Source organism: Lepidochelys kempii, chromosome 2, assembly GCF_965140285.1.
Source record: "Lepidochelys kempii isolate rLepKem1 chromosome 2, rLepKem1.hap1, whole genome shotgun sequence".
NCBI lineage: Eukaryota > Metazoa > Chordata > Testudines > Cheloniidae > Lepidochelys > Lepidochelys kempii.
In genome coordinates this window covers 228,236,368-228,256,546 of record NC_136381.1, presented here as the reverse complement: position 1 = coordinate 228,256,546, position 20,179 = coordinate 228,236,368, and the positions used below count along the sequence as shown (strand labels likewise).

Here is a 20,179-nt window from a genome sequence, read left to right as displayed (position 1 = left end):
TCAAAGGTTTTCTGAAAATCTAAGTATACTATATCCACTGGATCTCCCTTGTCCACATGCTTGTTGACCCCCTCAAAGAATTCTAGTAGATTGGTGAAACATGATTTCCCTTTACAAAAACCATGTTGACTCTTCCCCAACAAATTATGTTAATCTGTGTGTCTGACAATTTTCTTCTTTACTAATCTATGTATTATTTATACTCATTACTTTCTTGAAACTTCTCAAATCGCAATACTGTAATCTCTGTATGCAATACTGTAATTTGTAGCAGTTTGAATTCTTCTGTTCAGAAAGAATTACAGGTAGACCATTATAAATTGTACTAGTTTTATTTTACAATCATGCACAAAAACCTTACATTGGAAGAACATTATTAAGGTTAGAAAGTCAAGCACTCTAAAGATAGGAAATGCAAGAAGTAATGTTGCCTGTGCAAACTTAATTTAGCCTGTTTGCACATATGCATTATGATAGTCTTTAATTATGTGATCATAATTTTTGTATAGGGCCACCGCATCATAGATGAACGGTTCTCACTTAAGATGAACGGTTCTCACTTAATGAGTAGCTACTCAATAATTTGTTTTATCCTCATTGTTCAATGTGAGGCCATACTTATTTACTGCACAGTATTCAAATCCTGCTTTGAAGACAATTATTAATTTCCTCATGGGCTTTTGAATGATTCCTATCACTGAGGGCTTCATACTTAAGGCTAAGATTTTCTCATGGAAGTAATGGAATCTGTAACTTCCAGAGACCTCTGTGACATTTTCCGCTTCATCCCCGGGTTGACAGTGCCTGGTGCAGCTCCCAGCTGCCGCTGGTGGCAGAGGGGACCCTGGAGCCCCAGCAGCTCTGTGTACTGGACCCTCCTCCCTACCCACTTTGTCACAGTTTTTTTTAGTAAAAGTCAGGGACAGGTCAAGGGCTTCTGTGAATTTTTGTTTATTGCCCTCTTTCTATATCCTTTCCCATCCCCACTGGTTCCCAGTCCTCTTGCCCAGACAGTCCCACCACCCAGACTCCTGGACAATCTCATTCTACTTCCCAGCCCATTTTTTCCTGGCTCCCAGTCCCAGTCTCCCCAGCTTGGCTCCTACTTTCCTTGCCCAGCTGGTCTCCATCTCCTCCAACTCAACTCCTAGGCCCAGTTTCCCAATCCCCTCCTGCCAGCCTCCAATCCCAATCTCTCCAAAACCCTTCAAGCTATTTGTCCAATCTCCAGTTAGACACACCCCAATCTGACTCTTGCATTCAAATTGGACAGCATATTTCCTCCATGCTGCCTGGCTGTTAGCAGAGAGAGTATTTTAGGGTGCAGGAAAGGCAGGGTCCATCATTTAAGTTTTGGGGACCATCCCCCAGGCCGTAGTTAGCACAGGGCTGCAACTGCAGGGATATTCCTACTCCAGCCCCCTGCAGCACTGGACTGCAGCATGTTTATTGTGGACAAAATCTTCAGGGAATTTAGTCCCAAAGTTTGGTAAGTTTCTACTTAGCATGTGTCAACCGCAATTGTTCAAAGTCTTAGAATTTAGCTAATTTGGGCAGATTTGCATGGGGATGGCAAAATGCACATACCAGACACAAAGGTCACCCTGGCTAACTTTCAAGTCCCTGCTCCAAAGCAAGAGGGCGCTGAACTAATCAAAGAAGTTGCATGGGCAAAACTTATTTTTCTTTAACCTCATTCTTTGAAATTGTTCAATTGTTTTGAGAAAATTCAGCCTGAGGCAAGCAATTTTGGAAATTTTCAGCCTGAATGGTTAAAGTTTGTCAAAGTTATAAGCAACTGAAAACAGTGTTTTATAATTGGAAGGGTCATCACCTTTAATTATAGGCAGTACTACCCGCTGATTTCACTATTGTTAATGCAGCATTTTTTAAACTGCGGTTAAGAAATGTAAGGATATTTTATTGCTTCTTGGTTGGTTAAATAAATTAAAGAGCATATGATTGAGATAATTACTCACTTTTTTTCTTTTAAATTCAGAGAGTGGAGGGATTTCTTAGCAAAGATATCAGCTATCTGATTTCTAATAAAAAGGAAGCAAAATTTGCTCAAGTTCTTGGACAAATTTCTCCAGTCCCAAGCCCAGGCTCTGCACATACGGGCGGAAATAGTTCACCTCATCCCAGTAGCAGAAGAGATCAACATGATGGAAATTCATTTAAGATGGTGGATACAGTAAGTTTCTTGGGAAAAATTCTGCAAATCAAGTGCATCCAACCCCACCTGCTCAACTGATCGTCCCTTATTTTGTTTGCTAAAGGTTGTATAAACTGTGGAGCTGAGATTGACTTGGTTCAACATAACAAATGTAGTTTGAACCAGTTTAAAACTAACTCTGATAGTTAAATATGGCTTAACCTGCCTAAGCTAGAGTGTGTTTCCCAAAAATAAAGTTCAAATATTGGCTCTTTCCATACTGAAGCCAACTATGTTTAAACCACATTTTTGAAAACTGTTTCCTAGCATAGGATGGCCAAACTGCTTAAACAGCAATATCATTAACAACTTTGAAACAGTGTAATTTAAAATGGTTCAGAACACAGTGTGATCCCTAATGTAAACAAGACCTGCAATGGCATTTGCCATTGCCAACATTCTTTAGAAACCTAGGAATTGCAGCTGCATATGTAGAGCCTTTTTAACATCATTCTACAAGATTTTGTGTGATACAGTCAACCCACTTTCACTATCTTATCAACACTAGCAGGCAGAAGATTTGTGTAGCTGTATTGGCATCTAGGAAATAAGCACACAAATCAAATATTTTAAACCTATTTTCAATGGTCAAATGTTTTTTTGCTATATTTGACTTTAATAGTCCTCATTCCCTTTCCCTGAGCATTGCACTGATTTCCACCAAGTTTGTAACATGGTTAACGGAGCAAGTTTTATGTCCACATATGACACAGTTAGAAACTATGTGGGTATACCATGTCTGATCCCTGTTTAGGAATACGATTATCACCATAGGTGGTGAAAATCAAGTGTTCTGGCTGCTGGCAGCTGTGAGAAATCTGAAAAAGAAATTAGCTTGAACCAATCCTAAAATTCCAGAAAATATCACTGAATTGAAAGAAGTTGACAAAATTTCATTTAAAATTGAACAAAATGTTTTGTGTGGCCCAAAACTAACCATTTTGTTTCTGGGCACATTTTCACATATAAGTAAATAAAATGTAGGTCTAGATTAACAATATGGGGGGGCCCACCTTGCAATGTTTAGTCCAGTGGTTAGTGCACTTATCTGGGATGGGAGAGACTTGGGTTCACTTCCCCACAGGTGAGGTGGAGAAGGGATTTGAACTTGGGTCTGTCATGTTGCGGGAGAGTGCGCTAACCCCTGTGCTATCAGGTAGTCTACAGGGGTTCTTCCTTAGTGTCTCCTGTTGGCATTGTTCCACTTTGTAAAAAATACTTGAATAGTCACAAATAGTTTTGGATCAACCGAAACTGCATTTTTCAACAAATAAACTATTAATCCAGAAAAGTTCACCCTGCACTAGTTAAGATACATAAGCCAGGGTGCAGTACTTTCTAATATGGTCATTCTCTGTAGAAGGGGACATTTAATCTTGTGTGTGTAATAGGTTACCCAGCATCCCTACCTTCCTAAGTCTCTGTTCATTACTAAGAAATGTGGTCATACAGTAGGGGAGTCGGAGGTCTTGCACTGGGAGAGGTCAGGGTAGGAGTGGGACTTGACAGCTAAGGAGAATTCTGACATGAAAAGCTCTGGAAAAAAGCAGCAGCAGAGCTGGTCATCCTACAGGTGCCTGGGGGAGCACTTTCTCTCTGGTGTTTAGCTTCTAATAAGTATTTGAAATGCCTTATTCCCGTAGCTGAATATCATAATTTCCTTGAATATCTATTCAAGCATATCCCTTATCAGGCAGTTGCACATTGATACGCATTGTGAAACCTGTCTTTTCAGTAAACAATACTGGAAGCTTAGGCAAAGACTATATTGTTAAACTTTGCTGGCTCTAATAGAGGACATGAAAACTGGTAACACCAATTTACCACATCTTTGTGTTTTCCATATTTGTTGATTATTTTCTGTAATCGATAGTCCCAAAATAATCACTGAAAAAAAATCCAGAAATCAAAGACATTTTACAGCCCTAACACTGAGCAACTGTGGCCATGAAAACATTCATAAATTCAGGCTTTTCAAAATCATATTTGACCTCTAGGATGAGGTTAATTCTTTGCTGTGTGTCCCTCCTGCTTGGAGATGACTTAGAATGTTTGGAATCTGAAATATATGGGTGTTCATAAAGCGATATAAATCCTTGCCAGCAGAGGGCTAATATGGCACTACCTTCTCTACAGTTTCACCCAGGCTGTTGAGATGGTAGTGTGCTAAAATGTTGTTCCTTAGAAACATATTGCTAGTAACTCTCATGGAAGTTGCAAACTATTAACAGTGAGAATACTAAGCTTTTAGCTATATAGATCCCAACAGCACGCTGCAAAAAGGGTGCTGATTTTCAGCATCTGATTGATGAATGAAAATTGATAGAAAGTGGTAGTACGTTAAATAATGTAGATTAACACATGGTTATAATATATAGTATTTTGTTGGTCTAATAGAGGTATTTGACACACAACCTTTAACTTCAATTTGTACAAAAAGCTAATTTTTTAACATAAAAAGATAACTCACTTTATGTTTCACTGTCTGAAATGAGCACTAATGTGTTGCATACAATAAGCAAAGTTTCTTTTAATTTAGGTACGTTTGAGTAGAGGAAAATCTTTAGTTGAAAAAGCTATCAAAGAACAGGTAAGCTGAGCAGTCCATAAATTTGGAATTAGTAAAGAATATTACTCTCGCTATTCTGCATAGTAGTGAACATCAGCAGTAGAGTAGTGATCTAAGGGAAAATACACCGATGGGAAGTACAGCCAGATGTGCTGTGCTGTTTCTCACCAGCACACGCTACCTTCAGGACTGGTTGCAAGACTCACCTGTTTTTCCATTTATTTCCTGGAAACTTCAGGAAGAAGAGAAAAGATCTGTTTTTAAAGATTAATGTCTAATAATCGATATTTTATCAAGGTCTATGCATTTCTGGTAGTTAATACACATAGAATTTGAGACATGTACATGAAATCAAAATTATATATATATGTATGTATGTATGAATAAATTCAGCAGTTGCAGGATTCCCAGCTGATAAATCATATAACAATGTGAGCAACATGGGCTTTCTGGAAGCCAACTATCTTCTGGATGGAAAGATCTGTGACATAAAGATTGTGAAGGCAGCTGAGGCAAGTGAAAGTAATCCTTATCTTTTGGCAGGAAGCTGTGTGGGAAAATACCATGTCTTCACCTCAACTTTTCTTATATCTTGCTTTACATCAAACCTTTAAATGTATTGCTTTTATTAAATATTAATAACACTTTCTGTTTGCAGGAATTAATCCCTTCAGGTACTATACTATCCAATGCCTTGAGTTGGGGAGTGAAAATACTTCATGTTGATGGTAAATATATTTGTTTTATAAACTTTTAGTCAAACCATGTGAAAGTCATTTTAATTAAATCACTGACAAGATTTGTTATTTTTCGAAAGTATTATTAAAAACAACAAATAACTTCAAGCATACAAAAAAGAAGTTTGGCTAAAAATAAATTCTCTCCTTTTTTGAAAGATATTAAAAATTATCTTGAGCAAAAGAAAAAGGAGCTCTACCTGATCAAGAAAGCAAGCATTTCAGTCAAAGATGTGGTAAGTGAGTCCTTTCTAACTTAATGAAATAATTATTAGCAATGACAAATATTGTAGGCAAGTTAAATAGTTCCTTCCAAGATGCTGGTTGATTTTATTTAAATAAACTCTTAATGGTGAGTTTATGTATTAATTTTCTGATAACTGGTATGTCTTGTGGGCCCTCAGTAATTTTTTAAACCAAATCCATTTAAAAATCAGAAGGGAAATGCTTGCTATATGTTTGACGAGCATCATTTTTTTTAAAAAGATAAATTTGTAATATCTTTAATCTCTTTAATGATATCCTTAGTCTCTCTAGTTCACCGCTCTGAAAAAAGCATGTCTAGGAGCCAATAGCAGTAAAGTTTCTGAAAGGGCCATTCCCTCTGCACCAAGCTAGAGTAAACAGGGGGCTGCTTTAACTTACTCTGTTTACTAAGGGCCCCACAAGCCAGACAATTGGGATATTGTCATGCCTTAAGGGTATCCCAACCATAGCCATCTTTTCCCTGCTATGGAGGTGTAAGACACTTTACTTTTATGCCACTGAAGGATCCCAGTTGCACTGGTGTGATCTTTCCGGAGCTAGATAAGCAGTGCAGATCAAAGTGACAACACTACATAGAAACATTTGTTCTACAGAGTGTGACTCTTCCCAGCTTGCACAGAAAAAGTCTCCTGGTTCCCAGTCTTCTCACTGGAGTACAGTGTCTTCAGGCTACTTCAAGTATGGTGTAGAGCCAGCATATAACTTTTGATTGGTCCCCCCAGTTCCTGGTTTATGATCTGCCTAACTCTATTCAGGCTACTGTTGTTTGGCTGGTAGCTTTATCTTTTTAATTAAGGCAGCGAATTTTTATGGGTGCCCAGTCCACCTGATCTGTAGCATGTAAATAGCAGACAATACTGTACATGCTGCCCTGAAATTCAGTACAAATTAACTTTTGGAGCCACTTGGAAGCCTTTGCTGAATCTCATGAGTGTATCAGTTTTCCTTTCCGGGTCTTGTAATGGCCTGATTTCTTTCAGTAATACAAAATGTAGTGCTGAGTCAGTATCTTGCCACATTTCAGGTCGTCTTAAGTAGAGCTACAACTTGAGGAGGTTAAGGAATCTGAGTATTTGGTTTTTAACCAATAAATGTAAGGACTTAATATTTTGAAATTTGAAAATATTTCCTGTAGTACAGCCTTTGTTTGCTAAAATAACATGGAATAACTGTCACTTTTAATCACGTAAATTAGTAACATTTTTATGCAAAGAGCTATAAATGTTATGAAACCAATAAAGTTGCCTCCTACAATTTTTAACAGCATTTATACCTGCTGTTATCTTCATTTATTATAAAACAGTATTGCAAAAATACCATGAATCAGCCAGTTTTTCATGAGTCTTTACCATGATGGTTCTGAGGAAAAAGACTGAAATTTTATTGATTTGTTAAAAAATTACTCTTGAATTGCAGAATTTTGCAAAGCTGCAATATTTCTTTGAGAAATAGACATGACAGATTTTCAGAATATTCATGTGCCTAATTTGCATTTCAGTTAATCATGATTTCATGCAAAGATGCACACACAGTTTTAGAAATCTTTCACTAAATGAAAAGGAGTACTTGTGGCACCTTAGAGACTAACAAATTTATTTGAGCATAAGCTTTCGTGAGCTACAGCTCACTTCATCGGATTCACGAGAGCTTATGCTCAAATAAATTTTAGTCTCTAAGGTGCCACAAGTACTCCTTTTCTTTTTGCGAATACAGACTAACACGGCTGCTACTCTGAAACCTTTCACTAAATGTTGAGGTTAAATATAAACAATATTCAAACATTTTTCCCTTTTAACTAGGGGAAACGATGTGGTGGTCAGAAATCAAAAAGTAAGTATTTTGACACTTGTTGAGGTTTCTATATTGTCTTGTTTTCTGAATGCTGAAAAATACATCTTTTGTCTAAGAGAGCATCCTTGGCATATTCTTAATCTAGTTGGCCTGAGAAAAGTGTACAAAAATACCTCATGGTAATGATAAGTTTATGGGCAGATATTTTTTAAAAATCACCTGGATGTCTGTCTATACATGTAGTTTATTGTTATAATAAACAAAGTTTATTGTTGGGTGGGGGAAAAGATTTTGATTTTTTTTTTCTGTTGAGCAGGTCGACTGAAAAATCCATTTGTGAAAGTGGAAGACAGAAGCTGGTAAGTGCTATTTCTGGATGGGATGGGTTGCTGTTTTACTCTCTAATATGCTCAACAAACTGAATCACTTGAAAACATGTGATAATCTTTCTGGTCAACTGATTGGATTACTGCTCCTTGGACTTGCTGACTTCAGATAAGAGGCTGTGGCGGTATAATCAACCTCCAAGAGAACCCAAAGTCTTTGATTGGAAATGCATGTTTATTCACTGAACTAGTTATAGTGCATCACAGGCTGTATCTACACTACAAAATTTGGTCAACATATGTTACATCATCTTACTTCCACCAACTTTTGTATATCGCTCGGGTGTGCATGCCTGGCTGTTTGTGTCAGCACTGCACACCCTCACCACAAGTGGTTGCATCAGTAGTAAATGTGGTTTACCTGGGGCAAGTTATCCCATTGTCCTGCGCCATCATCCAGCTCAATGCCTTGTGGGACATTTTCACTGTTTTGTTGGATACCAGCAATTTGCCCTGGGATTCATGGGAACTAGGGGTCAGGTTTCCCCAGTGCAACTTTCTCCATCCCCTAATTTTTGCACTGTTTGTTTTTAAAATTCCCAAAATCCTGCTTGTCCTTTTCAATCTCTACCATCTCTCTGTTAGAAGCCTGGACTCTGCACAGCTCAGCACAATTTTAATAACCATTGCTAATTAGAGGATCCACAATTCTTTTGTATTTGTGGAACTTCAATGAATATTACTATAACTGGTGGTATTGTGAGGAAGAGGAAATGTTCAAGGATGATGAATGGGTGATGATGGACACAGAATAAAAATGTCAGGTTGTTTCTGGCATTCATGGAGCAACTCCACCTGGTAGATGGTGCTTCTGGGCCTGAGAAACGAGCACTGAGTGGTGGGATCATATCAAAATGCAGATTTGGGATAATGAACAGTAGCTGCAGAACTTTAGAATTCAGTAGGTTGTGTTCATGGATCTGTGTGCTGAGCTTGCCCCGGCCCTCCAGTGCAGAGACACCAGAATGAGAGCTGTATTGGCAGTGGAAAAGCAAGTGGCAGTTTCACTTTGAAAGTTTGCACCATCAGATTGCGTTGATCAGTGGCGGGTCAGTGCAGAGTTGGTAAATCCAGTGGGGTCCATTGTCATCCAAGAGTGCAAGGCCAATAAGTGTCTCTCACTGCACAGGACTGGGATTCTTGACAATGTGCAGGAAGTAGTAGCTGGATTTGAAGAAATGGAATTTCTGAACTACGGTGCTTCCATAGATGGGGTGCATATCCCTTTTCTGGCACCACCCTACCTTACCAATGAATACATAAACTAAAAGAGGTACTTTTCCATGATTATGCCAGCCTGGTGGAGTAGATTATCTGGAAACCTTCAATGACATCGGTGTGGGCTGGACAGGAAAAGTATATGGCGCGCATATCTTAACACTACAGGACTTTTCTAAAAGCTGCAACCTGACTGGCACATTCCCACTGGTGATATTGAAATGCCAATAGTGATTTTGGGGGACCCAGCCTATCCCTTGCTCCCTGGCTCATGAAGCTGTATGCTGGCCACCTCAAGAGCACTGAAGAAAGTTTCAACCACCGATTCAGCAAGTGCAGGATGACTTTGAATGTGCTTTTGGTAGTTTAAAAGTTTGCTGGCATAGTTTACTGACTTGAATGGATCTCAGTGAGGCAAAGATTTCTGTTGTTGCTGCATGTTGTATATCACATAATATTGGTGAGACGATTGAGAGAGGCAATTGGCTGGTGGGAGTGGGAGTTGGTGAGATGGACCAGCTGGCTGCTGAATTTGAACAGCTAGACGCAAGTGCTGTTAGAAGAGCCATCTGTGGGGCTATGCTGCTGAGGGGAACCTTAAAAGAATATTTTAAGTCAGCCATAATAGTGTTGTGTGATGCTTTTGTGAGCTACTGCACTTAAATATTGGCTGATTATTGGCTCCTGGTAAATAATTTTGTAATATGGCATTTATGCTTGTTGCAAACTAATAGATATATTCTTAAGTTTCAAAAAATTAATTTTATTGCAGGCAAATAAACAGGAAACAAAGTTAAAATGCAAATAAACAAGCATTTTAGCTGCATTGTATCAAGGTGATCATCACCTTTGTGTAGCTTGTCCTCGTCTATCCCTCCACCAAGACAAGTCTATGCCACACCATTCTATTTTATTGCGAGCACGTTCTTCCCATTTCTGGCCAAAGAGTTTTTGTCCAGCGCATTTTCGGTCTGCCTAGCGGTTGCTTGTGGTCTCTTGGGATCCAGTCAGTGATGCGAGCTGTCCACCTATTGTCTTTCCTGCAGACTACATGACCCACCCATCTTCACTTTGCATCATACATTGCCTGCACTACATCAGTCACCTCTGTACGCCTTTCTAATCTCCTCATTCGGTATATGATCACGGAACGATATCTTACACATTCGCCTTTCCATTGCTCTCTGGGTGACAGGGAGCTTTTCTTTCTCCACTTTCGTTGTTGACTTGCTTTTTGGTCCGTATATCATTGCTAGCTGAGCAGTGGAGTTAAACAGTTCTTTGCTTTTCTTCATGGGCAATTCATTGTCCATTAGAGACGTCTTTATTTTGTTGAAACTTGCCCACTGTGCCTTTCGTCTCCTCCTGCATTCCCCTCCCTGTCTCTGCTCATTTGCTGACCCAGGTAAATATTTGTCAACCTCCTAAATTTCTTTCCCATTTACAGTGATGATTTCTTCTGCACAATGCTCATTCCACATTCACTTCGTCTTTGACGTGTTCGCTTTCAATCCAATATCATGCAAAAGTGTTTGCAGTTACTGCAATTTGTTCTCCAGTTCTGCTGTGTCCTTTGCCAGTATTACGCAGTCATCAGCAAAGAGAAGATGTGTTAACTGTTCTCCGTCAATTCTGATTCCTTCTTCCCAGTTCAATTTCTTGAACAGCGACTCCAGTACTGCTGCAAACAGCTTTGGTGAGATTGTGTCGCCTTGTCTGACTCCTCTATGTATGGTAATAATGCAGAGTACATTGAATAATGTTATCTCTGTCAAGCAATTGTGATTAATTTCTTCCAGTAGGTCAATGTACCTCGGATCGATTCCAATTTCATTGAGCTCATTGAGTACAGTGTTAATCTCCACCGAGTTGAATGTTTTTTTTGTAGTCGACAAATAAAGTACACAATGGTACTTTGTATTCCTTGCATTTTTTGATGAGCTGCCAAACTGAGCGGATGTGATCAATTGTCGAATACTCTGAGCAGAAACCAGCTTGTTCTCTGCTTTTGTGCATTTCAAGATCCTTCTTAATCCGATTTGAGTATGACGCGGGTGAAGACTTTATACCAGGGGTGGGCAAACTTTTTGGGCCGAGGGCCACATCTGGGGAGGGGGAAATTGTATGCGGGCTTGGGGTGCGGGAGGAGATGCGGGGTGTGGGAGGGGATGCAGTGTGCAGGAACGGGCTCAGGGCAAGGGATTCGGGCAGAGGAGGGGTGCAGAGTGTATGAGGGGGCTCAGGGCAGGGGGTTAGGGTGCAGGAGGGGGCTCAGGGCAGGGGTGCAGGAGGTGTGCGGACTGTGGGAGGGAGCTTAGGGCAGGGGGTTGGGGTGTGCGGGATGCGGGAGGGAGCTCAGGGCAGGGGGTTGGGGTGTGCGGGGTACAGCAGGGGGCTCAGGGCAGGGAGTTGGGGTGCAGCAGGGGGTTGGGATGCAGGAGGGGTTCGGGCTTCGGCCCGGCACCACTTACCTAAAGCGGCTCCGGGGTGGCAACAGCGCGCACGGGGGCCAGGGCACTGTGGCGCTCCGGGAAGCGGCTGGAACCCCCTCCCTGCGCAGCCCCTGAGTGGGGGGGCACAGGGCTCCGTGTGTTGCCCTTACCACGCCTCCAGGTACCTCCCCCGAAGTTCCCATTGGCCGCGGTTCCCAATGGGAGCTGTGGGGGCCAGTGCCTGGAGGCAAGGGCAACGCACAGAGCCCTCTGGCACCCTCTCCCCCTGGGCCGCAGGAACATGGTGCCGGCCTCTTCCCTGATTGGAGCGGGGCCCATGGCGCCATGCAGGGCAGTCCTGCAGGCTGGATCCGAAGCCCTGAGGGGCCGGATCCGGCCCGCAGGCCGTAGTTTGCCCACCCCTGCTTTATACACTGGTGAGAGGAGTATGATTACATGGTAGTTACTCAGTTCTTCTGGATCGCCTTTCTTCATCAGTAGTATTGTTTTTGATTTCTTCCATGCATCTGGAACATGCTTACTATTGATGTGGATTGCACCAAAGCTTTGAAGAGAGTATCTTCCCCCGCTTTCAGATATTCTGGCCGAATATTGTCCACTCCCGGACTCTTCCCTTTCTTTATGTTACGAACTGCGTGTTCAATTTCTTCCCACCTAGCGTCTGGAACTTCTTCTGTAACCTGCTGCCTTGACGGTGTACGCTGGACGTTGACATGTGAGGAGTAGAGATCATTGTAGAATTTTGTACATATTTCGTTCATCTTGCTCCTTTCCAGTGTCCTTTCACCATTTTCATCTTTCAGCGCTGCCGGAATAATCTGTTTCAGTCTAACATCCCTTTCTACCTTCTTCAGACTCTCGTTCTTTTCGGTTGCCTCTCTCAATTTCTTTTTTCTAAAGTCTTCGTAGTCTTCTTTGATCTTCACACGAATATCTTTGCACAGTGTTCTGTATTCTTCGTCCATTTTTCCTTCTAATGTCATGCATGCCCTCGCCATCAGATTTACAGTTTCCTCACTGGTCCTTTGCTTGCATCCCAGTGTTTTCAATGCCTTTGCCTTCTTAGCTGCTGAGATTATCTGGAAGATAAACTCTTTGTAGTCCTCATCAGTGTCCTTGTTGACCATATACTCGAGGTCCATTTCACTTACTTCCTGTGCAAATATCTCTTCACTGAAGTGCCATTTTTGCTTCAGTTTCTAGCTTCTCTTGACTCAGTCTTTGTAGGCATTGTCAACGCATAGTTTTGAGCACAACGTATGATGGTCTGAGCCTGTGCAAATGATTCATTCTCCTATTATCACTACTTGTTGAAGATTCTTCTGGTATCCGTCATTACATAATCAATGTGCTTCAGTGTGACTCCATCCGGGCTTTTCCATGTCCACTGCCACACTGTTCTTTTTGAAAAGACACTGTTCTTTTTGAAATATTGTGTTCATTATGTGGAGATGGTTTGCCTCTGCGAATGCAACCAGACATGCTCCGTGATAATTTCTTACATCTTTACCAAATTTTTCCACATACTTTTCTTTCTCACTCTCCTTTCCACCTACTATTGCCCTGAAGTCCCCTTTGATAATTGTGTAGGTGGATCTTTTCTGCATTGCTCCCTCCAGCCCTTTGTAGAAATGTTCAATTTCTTCGTCTTCCAATTGCTGCGTTGGAACATACACCTGAATAATTTTAATCGTTCTCCTTCGTTTTATCTGAAGCGTGAGAACTGCTATCCGGGGTGATATGATGTCACAGTTGACCATCCTTGGAACTGTTTCTTTCCTGACAATGAATCCAATGCCTCCAGTCTTTGCTCTATTGTCTAATGATCTTCCTAGGAATACTTGCTCTCTGCTTTTCCATTGTGCAATGACTTCTTTGGTTCTTCTGGTTTTGCATATCCCGATGTCCGCTTTTATTGATTTTGTGACTTCGGTGTAAGTATTGATGTACAGATCAGATGATAGTATTCTCGTGTTGTGACTTGTAACAAATAGTTGGACTATTCCTTTAGCTATTTTCCATTTTCTATCCTGTGCTACCCTGGGTTGTGAGCATTGGTCAGGCTGACAAATGAGTCTGTGCTCAGTTTCTTGGTTTATTCTGCTTTGTGTGGCTTGTTTGGGAGGAAAATTTTGAAGCAGTGCATTCGGGGTGCCAGCCCTTGTGTCCTGTAGCTGCGGTACCCCCTCAACTTTGGCCAGGTTTCCCTAGAGTAATAGAGGTACAGTTGGACTCCCTACTACCCTGGATGCTCGCTTGACATCATCTTGGCTTGGTAAAACATACACTCTGCCATACTTCGCTGTCGAATCCCCTTCACCCCCATACCAACACTGAAGTATGGAGGTAGGATTTTGTGGATTCCAACAGGATGGTCATATTTAATAAAAACCAAGAAAATAATTAGCATACATGTTTACATATTAAAGACTTATTACAATGTTTCATTTGTGTTAAAAACATGTAGTGCATTATGATTGGTGGCTGATCCTGTAGTTATCAGATTAGTGTAGGTGCAGTCATAATTCTCCTTGTTTTCCCTGGCATGGAGTGGTAGTAAGGGTTTGTGCCGTGCTGCCACCTGTTATGCTGGGAGGCATAGGGAGCAGTGACCATGGAGTTTTCCAGTGATTGGAATGGATGTTGTGTCCAGGTCTTCAGGCATTTAGTTCTGTAATGTTCTGGATCTGCAACAACTGTGTTTGTTGCCTGAGCAAAACCATAATATCCCGGTGCACTTCTTGCTGCAACTTTCAATCTCTTTGCCTCTCATGCAGTAGCCACACTCTCCATTCTTGGTTCTTCACACTACTCTTGGTCATTTGGTCCTTCCAGTCATTGTGCTCACAGTCAGTAGCTGTAGAGAATTGGAGGATCTTGCAGAACATATTCTGCCTTGTTTGCCTGATCCAGGTCAGATATTCAGCTGGCATGGAGGGACCACCTCTCAAGCACACCACGCCGGAGGTTGCTGATTAAAACAGATAGATACATAATTCTCTTTCCCTTTGTTATGTCTGTAAAGCTAAGTCTCAAAACTCCCTTATATTATTTCCATAAATGCCTTTTAAATAAGAAATAATAATAATAATTCTTTAATAAAAAATGTTAGCTTTGGAGCACCTCATTACAGCACTGCTTTGCAGCTCAAGACAAGGTGAGTATGGACTAGTGGGAGGAGGAAACTGTTGCATGGAAGATTTAGACCAAGGTGGGGAATCTTTTTTTTCCTATCAGGGGCCATTGACTCACAGGAAAAATCAGTCGGGGGTAACACAAAGCCCCGTGCGGGGTGGCGTGCGTGTGAAGGCTCAGGGCTTTCCCCCGCAGCGGGGCAAGCTGGCGCTTGTGCCTGCAGCCCCATGGGGAAGGGGGGCAGAGGTTTAGGGCTTCCCCAGGCTCTGGGGTGGGGCCAGAAATGAGGGGTTCAGGGTATGGGAGGGGGGTTGGGGTAGGGGATGGGCTCTGGAATGGGGCTGTGGATGAGTGTTTCGGGTGAAAGAGGAGGCTCTGTGCAGGAGATGAGGTGCGGACTCCAGCTGGGGGTGTGGGCTCTGGAGTGGGGCTGAGGCAGGGGGTTGGGGTGCAGGAGACGTTCAGGGTGCAGACTCCGGCCTTGTAGCGCTTACCTCACTGTTCCCGGAAGCAGCCGGCATGTCCAGCGATCAGCCCCTAGGCAGAGGGGCCAGGCGGCTCTGCACTGTGTGCACCGCCCACCCCCGCAGGCACCACTCCTGCAGCTCTCATTGGCCAGTGGGAGCTATGGAGCTGGCGGCGGGAGCAGCACGTGGAGCTTCCCTGATCATCTCTCCACCTAGAGGCGCAGGGACATGCTGCTGGCAAGCCGGTGCTCACAGCTCCAGCCCCGGAGGTGGGCGCCAAGGCTCGGGGCTTCCAGCCCTCGGCGCGGAGACTTGCCACAGGCCAAATGAATTGAAGCAGTGGGCCAGATCTGGCCTGCGGGCCATAGGTTCCCGATCCCTGGTTTAGACGCTCGGCAGTCTTGGGCCTGAGTATAGGGAAAGTGAATCTTGCCAATATTTTCACAGGCAGTGGTGATTTTGACTGATATCTCATGCTCTAGGGTGACAAAGGCACAGAGAACCCAGCTGCTGCTGGTGCCTGAGGCCACCTGGGTCTATAGGCTGGTAGCCTGTTTGCTGCAATGGTGCCAGCAGAACTCATCACAGAGTGGATTGGGAATGTTTCCTATTGCAGTAGAAGAAACAAGGCCACCAGCCCTATAAATGTTTCAGAGAGGATTGCAGAGTATCTCCATGAAAGTTTCATCAAGCTTATTCAAGAGGATAAAATGGATGTTCCTGTTCAGATAAACAAAGTACTCCGCATGGGGAGAATTTTGGACCCCTTGCCTAGCCTAACAAGCCACCTTTACCTCCTTTCTTCTAACTCTATCTGAGCACAGGACAGTGATGTGGATTGTGTAATTTAGACTGCCATATTTTTCTGAGTTTATTTTCTAACATTTTACAAGTAAAGTGAATAATGAAAAGTCGGTGCTTTTTTCTCTAAACACGTGAATCTCTTGGGCACCATTTTCAAATAGGGAGAAAGGGGAGGTTGTTGTTGCCCTCCATCGCCTTCTGATATGTCTGCCAGAGTTCCTTGGCTTTCACCCAGCATTGCTGCTCATCCCTGTCCTGCCCTAGGTTTAGCATCGCCTGCACTCCATTGACAGAAGTAGGTTGATTGTGGCTATGCATTGTTTCGGGAGGTGGTGTTATTGCGTCAATGGAACGGGGTGTTTACATTGGTGAGAGACAAATTAAGGTGTGTATGCATGTAAAACTATGCTGAAACAAGTCAACTTAGGTCGACCTAACTTTGTAGCGTACCAGACCACAGAGTAGGGATGGCAGCAGAACAGGGAGAAATTAGGTGACTCCAAATATGTGGAGGCCAGCGGGACGTGGTATGAGACCCCTTAGATGACAGCACGTAATAACTAGCTCAATGGCCTGAGCATGTCAGCGTTTTTTCTGGTTGTTTCAGTAACTAAAAAGGACTCTTGGAAAATCTGTCTTGTTTTTCTTAAACAACTGAAAGCCTGACACTGATGCTTTTTCTACCATAACTATTCTAAATAACAGTTGAAATTGTCAAGAGGAGATAAGTTCCTTGGGATAGTTCCTGAGTTCTGGCTTTGCACTGCCTCAGGAGCCAGATGTAGCCAGAAAGTGATCTTAAAGAGGCAGTGTAGGATTTTCTCTCCATCAACATAGGGGTAGTGCCAGAGCACGTGGCATGCTGCCTGGTCCTTGGCTGGCACAGAAATCTTATAGGGACTGCTGCAGCAGGTATAACTTTAAAGAAGTCATTACATTGCTCTAAGTTATGCTGGTAGCTGTTATGACCCCTAGCCAGCTCTGCACCAGGAAAATGGAAAGGTGACTTGGAACCAACTTTCCTTCCTTTCCTCAGCTATGGCAAATATAAGCTTGGCACATCGGAGGATTTGGCCCCCATCCTTCATGCAGCTGAAATATTAAAATGTACCAAACTCCAATTTTAACAGAAAAGCTATATATTTTTCGAAATGTGAATATTGTGGACCAGATTGTCTCCGAGAGCTGATTTAGGTTCAAATCCTGCAGCTGCAGCGCATGTGGTGAAGACACTCTATGTTGACAGGAGAGAGCTCTCCTGTCAGCATAAAAATATCACCTCTGTGAGTGGCATAAGCTATGTCAGCTGGAGAAACTCTCCTGCTCTCAGAGCACTGTGCATACGAACGCTTATGTTGGTGTGACTTATGTCGTTCAGGGGGGAGGAATATTCACACCACTGAGCGACATAAGTTTTGCCAACATAGGCTGCAGTGTAGACATAGTCTTAGTCTCAGTCATAAATGTGAGAGATGTCAAGAAACAAGAAAGCTCAACAAGAAAATGTGAGCTTAGTCAAGCCTGAAAACATAAATGCAGTTGTGCTATAATTTATTTCCCATCTCAATTTGTAATTAGCTTCCATTTTATGCTGGTCCTTGCCTACTCCAGGCTCACTGGCCAGTCACACATCTGAAGACTTTTTCTGAGCCCTCATAATCTTATAGTGTGCATCAGAAGGCTCCATAGTTGTGGTAGGGTTTTAGCACTAGTGAAAGGGGGCAGGAGGTTGACATGAATTAGGCAAATAAACATGGCAGGGATTGGCAACTAGACAAGGTTGCAGCATAAGAACCTGAATAGAAGAGGAAAGGAAAAGCACAAATAAGCACGGATTTGCCCTTTAGACTGCTATTTTTGAGGCATTGACCTCACAATGTATGTAAAGCACCTAAACACGCTTCTGGCTGTTTACGTAATTTACAAATATCTGTTCATAAAGAGAAAGGGAGACCAAGCAGCTGAGCTGGGCATGCTGCAGGTAGCTGGGTGGGGGCAACAGGTTTCTTCAGACCATTTGGCTTTTATTTGAGATTTGAAAAATTTGAGCTAAAGCCTAATACCAGAATTCCTATTTAATGAAGAACTTCACTACTCACATATTTTCAGTAAAATTGAATGTACTTTCAGATTAGGCAACCTTTCTAGATCCAGTAGCTTCAGGCACAGTTCTGTGCAGCAATAATTCCCTTAAATTGTTTATAAAAGTATTTTGCATACGTACACGTTCACTGATCTTTCTCCCTCCTTGGAGTTGATTTTTTTTTAAATTAATAAACTGTAAAATGTGCAAAAGATATAAGATTGATAGGTTTATGTTCGGAAGTGCTATCTGTATTCCTCAAGGACATGAATACACTATTTACCTGAGCAGTTCTTAACTTTGCAATCTACTCTAGCCAGCTCCCAGATTGCATGCAGACAAAAGCCATCAATGTGATGTTATGCATAATGCAGCTATAGCCACCAGAGGCAAATCTTACAATTTGAAAAAAGCAGCAAGTTGAGGGAAGGAAGAAAAAAAATATTTCATAATCTTGTCTGATAGCTAACTGCTTGATATTCATAGGAGGCAATAATAAATTACATGTATATAAGCTACCAGAAAGAAAAAAATTATTAGTATTTTTTGGTTCTGAATACAAGGGTGTATTTAATTTGCTCTAAATAGATGTTTTATTGTCTGTACATCAGGTTTGATTATCCTAATAAAACTATTTTCTTGTCTATTACAGCCGTTACAGACCATTTTATCTACAATTATCCAGTTTTCCTGTTCTCAACTATTCTGCTCCAAAACCTTATAGTCCATTTGATATAGATAAGAAGAATGCTAGTGGCCAAAAGCAAACTCAGTCTAAACAAAGGTTTGTTGAGAAAAAATATGGAAATTCCTTCTTCAGTCTCTAAGAAATTGATCCTTTTATTATTAGTTTACATGGGGCTCTATACCAATACCAGTGTCTCATTTGTTGAATCTACTGGTAATTTTGTCAGTTTTTCTCTCTCCCTCCTTTGTCCTTTTTTGGACGTACAGATGCAGGCATCATAAACATATTGCTGTGGGTCAGTGCAGGCTATGACACTTCTTCTTTCCTTCTTTCCACTGCTGATACCTTGCCTCTAAGTACAGCAAGAAATGAATTATCTTGGCTCCAGAGCTGGTCATTTTAACTTGTCACTTGCCAATAAAGAGCTAAAGGTTAACTAAATTTGTTTAAAACTATCATCCTAAGTCATAACGCCCAAACTATGTGATTTTGAAGAATGTACTTAATTTACATGTAGACTTAATTTTCTCTAAATAAAACAAAATGTTCCATACCCTAATATTGCTTATACTTGTATCTTCCTTGAGAGGTGAACAGTGAATACTTCCTGTATGAGTATACAGGCAATAAGAATATGCAGTTGATCAGCTTTGTTCTTACCCTGCACTTAAATGGTCACATGCTGTATTTGGCACTCAGGCTGCATGTTGAGTGCTGCAGTTCAAAGTTATGCTTTTTGGCAAATTACATAGGTGATTTTTATCTAATTAAGTGTCTAATGGGGTGCTTTCTGAAGTATCAGGCTCTGATTCTGACCCTGAACTCCTTCCAACCAGTCATTTACTCCGCTGGAACTACTTTATGGCATTAACTTCTAAAATTGATGTTATAGCATTCACTGTAGTGAATTCTAGAGATAGTGGGTTGAGATGATAACTTCATTCTAAAATTCTCTTTTCTGTTTCTCATAACTTTCTCACTTTGTCCTTTTGGGTTGAAATTTAAATAGTGCACGTATCACTACGTGCTCTAAAATTAAGAGCACAGTCAAAAATCATCTAAATTGACAGTTATATTTATTATCTTAATACAAAATAGCTTCTGCATTGCCCCAGTCCTTTTTCACAACTCTTGATTGTACACTGCTAGTGGTTCTCTCTGTTGATGCTGCCATGGTCAATCTCCTGGTTCCCATCCGCTTTGATTGCAGTGCATATGGCTTTGTGAAAAGTGAGGCAAATGCAACACAGTAGAAACATTAGGAGCACTACCAGTAATCCCTACAATGCCCTGATCACCAAAGTTAGCACTAAGAATATAGAGGTGAAATGGTTGGAAGGCACCCTCCTGGACTTTAATACAGGGG

General features: G+C 41.7%; 1 protein-coding gene across 5 annotated transcripts in view; it reads left to right on the top strand.

Annotated features, from left to right (window-relative positions):
* DBF4 (DBF4-CDC7 kinase regulatory subunit) overlaps positions 1 to 20,179 on the top strand; it is a 51,374-nt gene that overhangs the window by 14,044 nt on the left and 17,151 nt on the right. For 2 of the 5 annotated variants that reach the window (XM_073334070.2, XM_073334069.2), the window contains exons 4-10: positions 2,000 to 2,194; positions 4,755 to 4,805; positions 5,443 to 5,512; positions 5,681 to 5,757; positions 7,588 to 7,618; positions 7,896 to 7,938; positions 18,778 to 18,909. In XM_073334070.2, the coding sequence (XP_073190171.1) occupies positions 2,000 to 2,194; positions 4,755 to 4,805; positions 5,443 to 5,512; positions 5,681 to 5,757; positions 7,588 to 7,618; positions 7,896 to 7,938; positions 18,778 to 18,909 (599 nt within the window). Of the gene's footprint in view, positions 1 to 1,999; positions 2,195 to 4,754; positions 4,806 to 5,177; positions 5,297 to 5,442; positions 5,513 to 5,680; positions 5,758 to 7,587; positions 7,619 to 7,895; positions 7,939 to 18,777; positions 18,910 to 20,179 lie in introns of those variants that run through there. The other 3 variants (XM_073334074.2, XM_073334071.2, XM_073334072.2) reach the window with 3 other exon arrangements.